The sequence below is a fragment of the Felis catus genome, chromosome B4 (genome assembly GCF_018350175.1).
Source record: "Felis catus isolate Fca126 chromosome B4, F.catus_Fca126_mat1.0, whole genome shotgun sequence".
NCBI classification, from domain to species: Eukaryota; Metazoa; Chordata; class Mammalia; order Carnivora; family Felidae; genus Felis; species Felis catus.
Window position 1 is genome coordinate 141,389,967 of NC_058374.1, and position 13,248 is coordinate 141,403,214.

The 13,248-nt window shown below is 57.9% G+C and overlaps 1 protein-coding gene across 5 annotated transcripts in view; it reads right to left on the reverse strand.

Moving 5' to 3' along the window:
* Positions 1-381: 381 nt before the first annotated feature.
* TTLL8 (tubulin tyrosine ligase like 8) overlaps positions 382-13,248 on the reverse strand; it is a 61,543-nt gene continuing 48,676 nt past the window's right edge. The window contains exons 14-15 of one of the 5 annotated variants that reach the window (XM_045062550.1): positions 10,225-10,465; positions 7,995-10,050 (exon numbers count right to left, since the gene is read on the reverse strand). In XM_045062550.1, coding sequence (XP_044918485.1) covers positions 10,239-10,465 — 227 coding nt within the window. In that variant the 3' untranslated portion in view covers positions 7,995-10,050; positions 10,225-10,238. Of the gene's footprint in view, positions 685-3,710; positions 4,330-7,072; positions 7,317-7,993; positions 10,466-13,248 lie in introns of those variants that run through there. The other 4 variants (XM_023257651.2, XM_023257649.2, XM_045062551.1 and 1 more) reach the window with 4 other exon arrangements.

A 13,248-nucleotide genomic window follows, 5' to 3' on the forward strand; every position in this document is an offset into this window, starting at 1 on the left:
TGTCTCTGAGGGGTCTGACCCAGGGAGGGCACCCCCTTCACGCCCCTCACTCGGCACCAGGTTGGTGCAAAGAACCTGGACCAGCACAGCGAGATTTTTGTTGAACAAATGAGTGAATAAATAACGCCTTCCCCGAGACCTCCGGCTGGGACACGGGGTGGGGGGAGGGGAGGCGCGGGATGGGGGTGCCTTCCAGCAAGGAGGGGCTCCAGAGGAGGGGGCTCCTTGGAGGAGCCCGGGACGCCAGGGGGCTGTTTGTGTTCCTCTGCCCAGGGCGGCGCGGGGCGTCCTCCTCTGGCGGAGGAGGGGTACGTGGGTGTATGGATGTGGGGCGCAGGCGCCGCGATGGGGTGGGGGTCCGTAAGAAATACCATGCTGAAGTCGCACAATTTCGCTAAAATAGCTCCGTATACAAGGTCTCACATCTATGTGTCGGTTTCCAGAGAAACCAGCCACGCTCTAGGGGCCGCGGGGCCAGGGCGCGTCTGTCCCATCCCAGTCCTCGGCGTCCTGGTCCTCGGCGTCACGGGGTCGACGCGCCGCCGCCCCGCCCGCCGCCCAAGGGCACGAAGGAGGCGCCCAGCAGGACCGCGGCGCAGAAGGAGCGGCAGCGCTTGCAGGGCCGGGCGGGCGGCAGCGAGCCGCGGCACACTAGGCAGGGCGCTGGGAGGTCCCTGGGCGGCCCTTGGGGAGAGAGAGAGGCCCTGAGACCGCGCCCGCCTGCCCCGGCCACGCCCGCCCGCCGCCGGCCACGCCCGCCCGCCGAGCCCCCGGCCCTACGGCCGGGAAGTCACGCCCACCGCCCCGGAGCAGGCCCGCTGGCCCCAGAGACCTGTTGCCCTAAGACCGCGCCCTGGCCACACTCGCTGGTTGCTGACGCTGCTCCCTAGGGCGCGCCTACCTCATGGCCACCCCGGGCAAGGCCAGGGTCTAGTCCAGTCCCAGCGGCTCCCAAGTCCACCCACTTCCACACAGACCCCAACTTTCTCTCCCCGGCTTTCAGAAAACCCCAGACTTACACTCAAGGCCAAGGGGTCCGTGTCTAGGGGCATCCCTGGAATGAAGGCTGTGGGGACTGGGGATTGTCCCCTTTGCCCTGCTCATCTGCCCTCACAACCCTCTGCCTGTTCTCCCCTCCCGAGGGGTGGGTGGTCCTAGCCAAGTAGACTAGGCGCCCGCTCAGCGGCCCTGGCCCTCCACTTGTAGGGAGGCAAGCAGAGGGCTTGCCGTAGAGGTCATGAGCACATTTAAAGTCCGTGGAACCCACAGCCCCATTATCACCCATGACCCTGCTCCCCATAGCCAGCCTTGGTGTCCCCCCCTTGGAGCAGGGCCCAGGAGCACCTGCCTAGTGCCCCCGGAATGTCCCGCAGCCCTTGCTTAGGAGGCCAGGGAGGAGCCTGCTTGCGAAGGGTGGAGGTTCCCGGGCCGTGTGGGCATGGAGGGGGCCGCGGGAACCCCAGACCTCTGGCCCTCTTCCCCCGAACTCTCCCACTGGTGCCTGAAGAGGGGCCACTGTCTCCAGCTTGTCCTCTAGCCTCCTCAGTCCCCCCAGCCCTCCTCACCACAGGCTGTGCCCAGAAGGACCCAGCTCCACTGGCCCTGGCAGGTCTGAGCTCAGACCCTGTCCCCTCTGGGCCTGGACCAAGACGGGCTGTGGGCACGCAATTGGGTCTCAAGAGGTGAGGGCCGGGTGGCAGCCACCCATGCCCACTGCCAGTGTGCTGGGTCAGGACCCGGAGCCCCGGGCAGCCCAGTGGCTGGAGGGGCTCCGATGGGAGGCTGGGATGTTGGGGCCGGGGGTTGCCAGAGCTGACAGATGAGGCCTGGTCTCAGTGCTGCTGTTCTGCCCACTGGCTGCCTGGGGGTGGGGGCACTGGCCCCCCGGGGGAGCCGTCCACCTCACAGGCAGGCTGGTCTCTGTGCTGGCCCCCGCCCCCCGGACACCAGTGCGCTGGCCCAGGAGGTGGTGACCTTGTCGGGTGAGGGTGCTGTGGCCAGCAGGGCTGCGGACGGGTGGCCCGGCAGTGTCCGTGACAGGTGAGGGTGGGCAGGCTGGCCGTCTGGAGAGGTCATCCCCCTGTGCTTCAGGATAACCACACAGCTACTCTGACACCCCAGGATGGGGGAGGCCAGCAGGCAAGTGACATCGTGTGCCCTTCGTGGGGGGGCAGTCAAGGTCTCCAAGAAGCTGCAACCTTGGCCAGGCTCCCTCCGCCTTTGTCCTCCTGGCCTCCAGCCTTTGATCCGAGGTTGCCCCCAGGGGTCTGGCCAGCCCTCTTTAGGGCGTGGGGTGGGCCTGGGCCAAGCTCCCTCCGCTCCCCCGCTGTGCTGAGGCCTGAGTCAGCCCTCGGGCTGCCCGTGGCCCAGAAGCCCAGCTGGCAAGCGTGCAGGGGCAGGGCAGGGCTCCCCAGGCTTTCCTGGCCTGGGGGCCAGGGCACTCCCCAGCCAGCAGCCGCCCAGCCCAGGAGTGCCACGGGCCGGACGCCACGCCTATCAGAGCCACCCACCACCAATGGCCGGTGCTGAGTCACTCCTCCGGGGGTCTGGGCGGGGTGGGTGGGAGCAGGGCCACCCAACCCCTATGCAAAGCAGCCGAGGGCTTCCTGGAGCCTCGAGAAGATACTGAGCCAGAGCCCGGGCACGATGCCACCCTGAGGGGCTGGGACAAGCCTGTCCCACAGGACACGCCAGGGCCTGCGTGGGGCACGAGGGTGTGAGAGGCGGGGGTGCAGGCAGGCACATTGGCCAAGGACAGCAGCTCTGCCCACCAACGCACCCCAGGGCCAAACAGAGCCCGCCCTGGGGCCAGAAGGGACAGAGGCCAGGCCAGCTTCAAGCCAAGGAGGACGGGGCCAGGGACTGGTAGCCAGAGGTGGGTGGAGGGAGTGGGATTTGGAAGGAGAGGCCTTGACCCTGAGCCCTGGGCCCGGCTGGGGGGAGGGCTAAGCAGCAGGACAGCCGCGCCTCAGGCATCTTGCGGGTGTGAAAGGGAAGGTGGGGGGCGCTGGATGGGGGTGCACTCAGGAACGGGTGGTCTGGGGTCCAGACCACCCTTGCGGTGGAAACCACCGGACCCGGGGCATAAAATATGAAAAGCATTTTCTTAAAAGCAACAAAACACTGGCAAAAAGCAAGGAATTATCTGAACAAGGCTGCGGGCAGGTGGGCCTTTCTTCTGGGGCTCTGCCAGCCAGGGTCACCAGGAGCCCAAGGTTCCAAGGCCTCATGGGGTGTGGAGGACAGAAGAGGGGTGAGAGACACCCACCCTAGGTGCAAAGGTGAACGAAAATATCCCGCCCTGCCCTGCCCTGCGCCCCGGGGACTTGGAGAGTGCCACGTGGTGCTGAGCAGTGCCATGGAAATCCCAGAGGAAACGGACCCTGAGCTAGCCTCTGAACAGATTTTCATGACAACTTCTTGTCCCTGGGCTGGGGTGAGGGTGGGGTGAGGGTCCCAGAGCATCAGGCTTTGGACTTAAGACGAGCGGCCTTCCTGGGGGCAGCGGGGGCACCACTCCCCAATCCCCACGAGTAATTTATTTTAAGAAAATGAGGCATTTGTAATAAAATGTGAGCGAGCCTCAGGAAGTGTATGAGAGCCTGACCCCAAACTTCAAGTGTGAGAATTACGGGCCATCAGCCGACAGACTGCGAGCTACGTGCCTTTGGGTGGGTTCGGGGCCCACCGGCAGGGAAAGGAGCCACAAATACGACCAAATAGCTTTATCAGAAAGCAGAACTTCTCAAAAGTGAAGCTATAAGATAACTAAAATTAGAATTTCTGGGGCGGGATCACAGAGTACCAGGCACTGATGAGACATGTCGGGAGGCCGCTCCAGAGACCAAACAAGCGAGGGACGGGAGGTCTGGAGGTCGGCGAGCCACAGGGCTTCACAAACACCATGGAGCCACCAGGGAAGGAGGCAATGGCTTCGAGTTTCCCGTAACTGATTAGGGCACCAGTATGCAGATCAAGGAAGTCCCAGTTAGGAGGATAAAAAAGGACAGCACAGCTGGACGCGGCGGGCGGAACAGAAGGCTTTCCTGGGGAGGAAGGCAGCCGCCAGGCCCGGGCAGCGAGCGAGGGTGGGGGGACCCCACGGCAGAGGAGGAGCCGTCTCTGGAGCGCCAGCCAGAAAGACCTCTGCGGCCCCAAAAGGAGGGTGCGCGTGCCGCCCCCGGGCCCCGCCCGAGGGACATTCTAGAGCTGACTTGAGCAGAGTCCATGTTGAAAGTCTGAGACGCGTGGAGGCATGAAGGGCGAGAGGAATGTACGTGGGTAGGTACAGAAAGACCCAGACGGTGTAAGCAGTGATAAGAACAACACCTAGTGGGATTAAAATAAAGACAGGATTAAGCTGCAAGACGACAGCTGCAAGAAACCAGGGGTGTGGCACCTGCTGGGCCGGAGGGTCACCGTTTGGGCTGCGCGGGGGTAGACGACGATTTTCTTAACTTCAGACTCTGGTAACTAGTAATTCGAGGCAGCCCCTGAAGGAGCAGAAATAGAGCGGATCACCTCCAAACCGGAAGAAGGAACAGCTAAAGAAAGAAACAATCCAAGCAGGTAAGTGAAGTTGTCGGCCTCCAGGTTCCTGCCCGCTGTGCCCTCGGACCAGCAGGACGCCGTCACTTTGCACTCCCTACTGCTCTCCCGGCTCACCCATTCTGGAGGAAGCTGGCCGCCGTGTTCGGAGGCCCCGTGGCAAGGCGCTGAGGCCCCCAGCCGCGTGAGTGGGCCTTCGTGGAGGTGGGCCCGGCCTCCGTCAAGCCTGCAGATACAGCCCTGCTAGCATCTGACCCCGTGAGAGAGACTGGGGGGCCAGCCCTGCACAGTTAGGCCCCCCTTGGATTCCTGACCCCCAGAAACTCAAGGGATGGTGTTTGTTGCTTTAACTTTTTAAAAAACGTTTGTTTATTTTGAGAGAGAGAGAGAGCAGGTGGGGGAGGGGTAGAGAGAGAGAGAGAGGGAGAGAGAGGCTCCCAAGCAGGCTCCCCACTGTCAGCGAAGAGACTGACGAGGCTCGATCCCGTGAACTGTGAGATCACGACCCGAGCCGAAACCAAGAGTCAGACACTCAACCACTTAACCGACTGAGCCCCCCAGGGGCCCTGTTGCTTAACTTCTGGATTAGTCTGTTATGCAATAGTAGATTACTACAGAATATACAGATACACGTGTGTAAATGATCACAGAAAACATCAATATTAAATGCATCACTTAAAAGAGTGTTGTCAATATCTGGATTAAAAAAATCAAATTTCAGGGGCGCCTGGGTGGCTCAGTAGATTAAGCATCCGACTTCGGCTCAGGTATTGATCTTGCCGTTCCCGAGTTCAAGCCCCGCCTCAGGCTCTGTGCTGACAGCTCAGAGCCTGGAGCCTGTTTCAGATTCTGTGTCTCCCTCTCTCTCTGCCCCTTTGCCACTCACAGTCGGTCTCTCTCAAAAGTAAACGTTAAAAAAAAATTAAAAAGTCAAATTTTATGCAGAGAAATAGGTAAAATATAAGGTTAGAGAATGGTTGAAAGGAAGAGATACACCAGGCAAATTCTCACCAAAATAAAATCAATCACAGTCCAAAAAATATAAAGCAAAAGTGGACAGAATTATGAGAGACAGATACGTTCCCCAAAATTCTTACTGTACTTTGCTTAGCAGTCGATAGAAAAAGCAGACCAAAAAAAACCAAAAAAAAAAAAAACCACAACTCGGTTAATAATACAAAAGATTTGAACAACACAATGAACAAACCTGATCCCACTTTACCCGACAACTGCAGGGTTCACATTATTTTTTTTTTTTTATTTTTTTTTTTCAACGTTTATTTATTTTGGGGACAGAGAGAGACAGAGCATGAACGGGGGAGGGGCAGAGAGAGAGGGAGACACGGAATCGGAAACAGGCTCCAGGCTCTGAGCTGTCAGCACAGAGCCCGACGCGGGGCTCGAACTCCCGGACCGCGAGATCGTGACCTGGCTGAAGTCGGACGCTTAACCGACTGCGCCACCCAGGCGCCCCGGGTTCACATTATTTTTGAGCACTGAGCGGCACTGACAAAAAAATGACCACACAAAGCAACTTACCACAAACGCCCGAGTTTTGTAGTGAGACAGACCATAGCCTCTGGTCAAGATACAGTTACGCTAACAAGAAAACAAAAGCTAACTATAAAACCAGATGCTAACACATTGATAGGAAACCAATTTCTAAATAATGAAGGATTAAAGAAATAATTGTAATGGGGATCAGAAAATACTGAACCAAACAGTACAAAAAATACGATATTCAACAATTTTCGGATGCAGTTACAGGAGAAAATAAAAAGAAACAGATTCTTAAATGCATGTATTGAAAACAAACGTTGCAAATTACTGAGCCACCCGTCCAGCTAAAGAAGTTACTAAAGGAACAAATCGGATAGTAAAGGTAAAAACAAAAGTAAGCAACATGGGAAATACAAAGTTGAACAAAATACCGGTTCTCTGAAAAAGCCGAGTGAAAGCTGACAAAACCCTGACTGATGAGGGCAGGGGCGGGTAACCAGTGTCAGGAACAAAGGTGACAGTGGCATCATCCCGCTATAGACAGGAAGAGGCTGGGAAGGGGGAAGGTTTGTTTCGCATTCCGGGATCCATCAGTGCCATTTGCCACATCAGCAGAATACTAAGATCATCTCAACAGAAGCAGGGAGATCACCTGATACATTCTGTGTCATTCATGAGGGAAGGGAGGGAGAAAGGGAGGAGGGAGGAAGGACGGAGGGAGGGAGGAGGGAGGGAGGAAGGAAGGAAGGGAGGGAGGGAGGAAGGAAGGAAAGGAAGGAAGGAAGGAAGGAAGAAGAGGAAGGGGGAAGGAAGAAGGAAGGAAGGGGGGAGGGAGGAAGGAAGAAAGGGAGGAAGGAAGGGAGGAAGGAAAGGAAGGAAGGGGGGAAGGGAGGGAGGAAGGAGGGAAGGAGGGAGGGAGGAGGGAAAGAGGGAGGAAGGGAGGAAAGAGGGAGGGAGGGAGGAAAGGAAGGAAGGAGGGAGGGAGGGAGGGAGGAAGGAAGAAAGGGAGGAAGGAAGGGAGGAAGGAAAGGAAGGAAGAGGGGAAGGGAGGAAGGAGGGAGGGAGGGAGGAAGCCAAGAGGGAGGGCGAGGGCAGGATGGAGGAAGGAGGGGAAGACCACTCAGCAAACAAGGGGGCGGCAGGAGCCGCGTCTGACTGACGTGACGAGGTGTGTGTGGAGACTCCGCGGCCGGCACCCGGGTGGGCTCCTGCCCAGTCTCACTACCGGAGGTTCTCAGTGCAACGAGGCAAGGACGAGAAACAAAGGCCTAAAGGCGAGAAAGGAAGACACGGGGTGATGTGGTTCTGTGGAAAATCCAAAGGCGTCTACAAACTACGAGAACCAAGAAGTGAATTTACCAGCACTTTGGGCTATAGTGTCGATGTACAAAAAACAACGGAATATTCTATACCTTGGCGCAAGGAATTGGAAAATAAAATTTAAAACACCATTGGTAACACTTGCGAGTGGAATCTCAAAAGAAAAACGTCAAACTCCCAGAAAGAGCAGACAAGTGGCTGCCAGGGGCTGGGTGCAGGGGACACAGGGAGAGGCTGGTCAAAGGGTCCACACACAGATGACTACGGTCTGAGGATGCCGTGTAAGACACGGTGACTACAGCTGAGAACGCTGTATGGAATAACTGAAATTTGTCAGAGAGTAGATTTTATATATTCTCACCAAAAAAAAAAAAAAAGATAAAAAAGCACCATTTATAAAAGTATCAAAATTTATAGAATACATTTATAAAAGTATCAAGAATATATCAAATACATCTGAGTAAGTTTGACTTAAAAACTCTGCACTAGGGGCGCCTGGGTGGCTCGGTCGGTTGAGCGTCCGACTTCGGCTCAGGTCATGATCTCGCGGTCCGGGAGTTCGAGCCCCGCGTCGGGCTCTGTGCTGACAGCTCAGAGCCAGCCTGGAGCCTGTTTTAGATTCTGTGTCTCCCTCTCTCTCTGCCCCTCCCCCGTTCATGCTCTGTCTCTCTCTGTCTCAAAAATAAATAAACATTAAAAAAAATTAAAAAAGAAAAAAACTCTGCACTAAGACATCGCAGAGGAAACCCAAGGAGCATGTAGGTGGCCTGGGACGCGTCACACCTCACGCTGGACGTCTCCGTACCGAAGTGACCTGCAGATTTGATGGAATCGCAGTCAAAAGCCCACCAGGTCTTTCTTGGAGCGATGTGCAAGCGGGTGGCCAAATTTATAGGAAAATTCAAAAGACAGAGAATAGCTTTCTTTTAAATGTTAAAATAAAGATTTTTGTGGAGGAAAAAAAAAAACAAACAAACCAGAAAAACCCAGACGCAGAACAGCCAGGGCAGCATCGAGGAGGAAATCGTGCGGGAGAACGTGCCCTCTCGCGTTCCAGAACAGTTTTCCAAACTAGTGGAGACAGTGATGAAGCGTGGTGTTGGTACAAGGAAAGGTAAGCTGAAACAGGGCACAGCACAGAGCAGCCAGAACTCGTTCCGGAGAGTCCGTTTCTGACGAGGCGCCAAGCAGTTCAGGGCGGAGAAGCCAGCCCTTTCGGGAACGGCGCCGGGTCCGCTGGCCGTCGCTACGAAAACCACATGGACCTTGGCGCCTTCCCGCCCTGCGCGAAAATTAACTCAGGATGGATGACAGATCAAACTGTGAAGGTCAGAGCCACGGGGCTTCCAGAAGGAGCCACTGGAGAGCATCTCTACGACTTGGGCGTGGGCGAAGCCATTTCAGACGAGATGCCAAGGGCCCTGTCACAAAGGGAAAAGCTGACAAATTAGGCTCCGCGAAACACTTCTAGCCTTCGAACGGCGTCACCAAGGAAGCGAAGGGCAGGCCACTGACTCGGAGAAACGATTCTCAATACACAGACCCGGCAGCCTATGTGAAAAGCGCCAAGTAAATAATGAGACAAACGACCTAATTTAAAAGTGGGCAGACGGCAGCCACGGGCGCTTCACAAGGACGCCTGCAGAGCCGGCAAACACAGGGCGACGTGTCCAGCGTGATTTGTCGCCAGGGGAACACAAATCAAAGCACGCCTACCAGAGCGGCCGCACACCTAAGCGTCACGATACCGAGGTGGGCGAGGATGCGCGACAGCCAGAACTCACAGACGCGGGAGGGAGCCCGGAAGGTCGGGCCCACGGCGGAAAACGGGCGGTTTCTTCCAAAGCCAAGGGTGAGCCTCGCGGTGGCCGGCAAAGCAGGAGGACCGGCCTCTGGCGTCCACACAGACCGGCGCCCTCACGGCCGCGCCGAACGGGACGCAGGCCCCCGGCCGTCGCAGGCGCGGCGGGCGGACCCCCGGACCTCTGCGGGGACAGCGAGCGCACCGCCGCGTGGCAGACGCACGACAGGCCGGGTGCGACAGGCGGTGTGAGCGCGCGGTGGGAAGCCATCCGTGCTGACCAGCGGGTAGCGGTTGTCGCCGACGGCCGGAGTACAGAACGGGGCGCAGGGGCTTCCCGCAGCGGGGACCCCTCACCCGGGCGGGGGTGATGCAGGTGTCTGTGCAAGACCTGCTCTCACCGTGTGCATGCCGTGCCTCGAGAACGTGGTGTAAAAAGAGGTCCCGTTTGCTACGGCATTAAGGCCACCGACGCCTGGGGAAAGAACCCCGGCGAAGTACGTGCCAGACCCCTACCGCCAGCACACAGAACACAGCCGAGAGGAGAAGCCTCAGTTAAAAGGAGCAGATCGTGATCGCGGTCTGAAAGACGCAATATGAGAAAGGCATCAGTTCTCCCCAGAGTGACCTGCAGATTCAAGGTGATCCCAGACAGAACCCCAGCAACTTCTCTCCCCTTCCCTCTTTCCCTCCTTCCCTCCTTCCTTCCTTCGGAGTCGACAGGCTGATTCTGAGATCTCTGCGGAAATGCAGGGGACCAAGAATAGCTCCTGAACACAACGTGCTTCCCGCCTGCTGGGGACCTGCCGTGGCCCAGGGTCGCGGTGCAGCGAAGGCTCCAGGCACACCGCTCGGTTGGCCAGCTGGCTGGGAACACAGACCTGCCGGGAGGACGAGGGGTCTCGTGGAGCTGGCCGGTGGCCCGGCTGGTGGCCCGGAAGCCCGGGGCTAGCCTGCACGGAGCCCTCCCGGCGCAGCCGATCTGCCGCCCCGTGGCAGGGACACGCTGGCTTCTGTCCCGCCAGCCGGAGCCCTTGGCCGCGTGGGATGCTCACCGCGGACTCCTGGCTCACTCTGCGGTGCCCGGAACGGAGAGAAGCCCCGGACAGGTGGTGCTGGCCTGGGGACAGCCGGTGGGCGGTGGGGACGTGTCCTGCCCCGGAAGGGACACCTGTGCAAGGTGGCGGCAAAGCGTGAGGCTCGGCTGCGGTGACTCAGGAGGCAGAAGATCCCCTTGATCCGCTTGCGGCACCGGCAGGAGTGCTTGGGGGCAGCAACCTGGGTTTCGGTCGCCATCTGTGGAGGGGGCAGCAGATGCCGTGACAGGGACAGAGGGAAGTCTGTCGCCTCTTCGCTCTTGTATGTATTTATTTTTTTACAACCCTTTACAAGGGTAAAGACCACTCCTGGCCCACAGGCCACATGGAAACAGGCTGCGGTTTGCCGACCCCTGACCCAGCATGCGGTGGTGTGCCTTTTGTCACCTTGGCAACCAGCAACAGGCGACTGCTGGGGTGTTCGGTGGCACCCCAGGCCGCCTGCCACCCGTGTGGTACTGTGCAGTCGGTGCTGGGCCTGCGCCCTGCTTCCTCGCCCCCTCCGGGGGACGCGGCCATCTCCTCGCTGCTGGGCACGGAGCTTGCCCCAGGCCGCCGGGTCTCTGCACCCTCCGCTGGCAGCTGGGCCCCAGGAGGGCTGAGTTCTGGCTCTGCCACCAGATTCTCCTGTGGGGGCGGCAGGGTCCTTGAGCACCAAAACAGGGTCCATCCCCAGTAGCCCTGGCCCTTCAGATGAATGTTCCAGAAGGGAGTAAGGGATGGTGGAAGAAAAGGAGAACTGATTTTGTGGCCATGGATGGGGGACAGGAGCATGCACCTGCGGGGAGCTCTTAGAGCCTGGAGGTGCAGGATGGGGCCGTCGGGTGCTGTCCGTCCTGCAGACCCGGCATGCGGCCCAGAGGCAGCATCTAGCAGCGGCTGTGACTGGGTCTGACCCGCCACTGGGTCTCCCACCTCCATCCGTGGGCTGTGAAACCAGCTGGGTTATGGCAGGCACGGCCACCAAGGTGCAGCGTCTCAGCCACACGGCCCATGTGGCACAGCCGAAGCAAGTTTAACAGCAAAGCCCAACTGGAGAGACCTGTGCTCTCCAGGCCGTGCGTGAAGGGTGGGAGCCGAGCGGACAGAAGCTTCTCCGGGGGCGTGGGGGGCTGCTTTTCAGCCCGTCTATTGCACCCCATGTTGGCAATGACATCAAAGATCAGAGGTCGGTCTCGACTCCGTCGTGTGGGTCTTGGTGAGTAACAGGTCTGCCACGGACTGTGCCCTGACTGTCCGAAATAAGACCCGCCAGTGCCCCCTGGGACCCACCGCACGCGAGTCCTAGGTGTGGAGGACACGGCTGAGGTCAGCGCCGCAGGCGGGCCTCTTCCCGCCACCTGGAGCCTGAAGAAGGCAGCCTTGAACAAACACGTACCAGACAAGTTGAACGGATTTGGTGTCAGTCTCTGTCGGCCAGACTGATCTGAGCGGCCAGTAGAGTGGACACTCGTGTCAAAACTCGCCAGAGGCCGAGGACCGATGGGGGGATTGTTGGGAGGGACGGTCCTCCACGGGTCTTTTGAGCACCCTACACGCTTTGTTGGGTGTGCCAAGAATGCAAGGCCCTGACTGCCCTTTACCCGGGCCATTTCTCAGGGTCATGTTTGCAGTGAGCAGTCCTGAGGGATGAGATGGTCTCTCCCTCCAGGCCGAGAGCAGGCTTGCTTACTGCTTGCTACTAAAGCAGCAGGGGCGCCTGGGTGGCTCAGCGGGCTCAGGTCATGATCTCACGCTCGGTGGGATCTAACCCCATGTGGGGCTCTGCGCTGACAGCACAGAGCCTGCTTGGGATTCTCTCTCTCCCTCTCTTTGCCCCTCCCCGACTCACTTGCACACGTGCATTCTGTCTCAAAATAAACAAACATTAAAAAAACCAAAGTGGCGGATTCCCCGAATCAGTGACACAACAAACACACTGTGTGCAGCACACACCTGGGCCATATCACATCATCTTCGTGGGACTGTCATAGATGTGCTGCTACCCGTGCTGTGCAGCGAATAATAATGTCCTTTGTCTCTGACCTAGGAATCTCATGTCTTCTGCCAGCATCCACGAAACAGCCACGGGCCAAGTGAATCCCAGACCAGATCTGTCTTTGTGGCTCATGGCTATCCGGAGGAAGGAGAGAGGATGTAGAATCCAGAAGATGTAGGATCGTCACGTCTGGGACTTGGAGCCTGACACCGTGATTGGGACACATTTGGAGCAGGAGGTGGTGAGCGTATCTTTTCTGTAGAAGGTAAGTGAATACTGGTGACCAAGACATTGGATTGTTGTACATTTGGTTATTGTTCAGAACATATTCACTCCTCTCCTCCTCCTCCTTCTTGTCGTAAGTGTCCTTCCTCGCCTACTGACTTGAGTCTGGCCAGTGCCATGTGTGCAGCTGTGATAGAAGCTTCCAGGTGCCTGCACGGTTTGGCTTGCTCTCTCACGCTGATACCACCTGCCACGTGAAGACGACGCCCTGGGGAGCCACGGATCCCAGGAGGAGGAGACACGTGGAGCAAATCTGAACCAACCTGCAGGCTGGAGCCCAGATCAGCATTCCCCAGCTGAACCCAGCATTGCTGCAGCTGACCCGAAGACACGTGAAAAATAAATGCTTGCTGGATAGATGCCAATGGGGTAGGGGAGAAAGGTGCCTTTGCCATGTAGCGTGAGTCCTGCAGGAACCTCATTGAAAAACCAGGGGCGCCTGGGGGGCTCCGTCGGTTAAGCGTCGACTTCGGCTCAGGTCATGATCTCACGGTTTGTGGGTTCGAGCCCCACATCGGGCTCTGTGCTGACAGCTCGGAGCCTGGAGTTGCTTCGGATTCTGTGTCTCCCTCTCTCTCTGCCCCTCCCCCGCTTGCACTCTGTCTCTGTCTCTCAAAAGTAAATAAACATTAAAAAAAAAAAGATTCTCTCTCCCTCTGCCCCTCTTCCCTGCTCGTGCTCTCTTTCTCTCAAAAAATAAAAATAAAAGTACAAAAGTA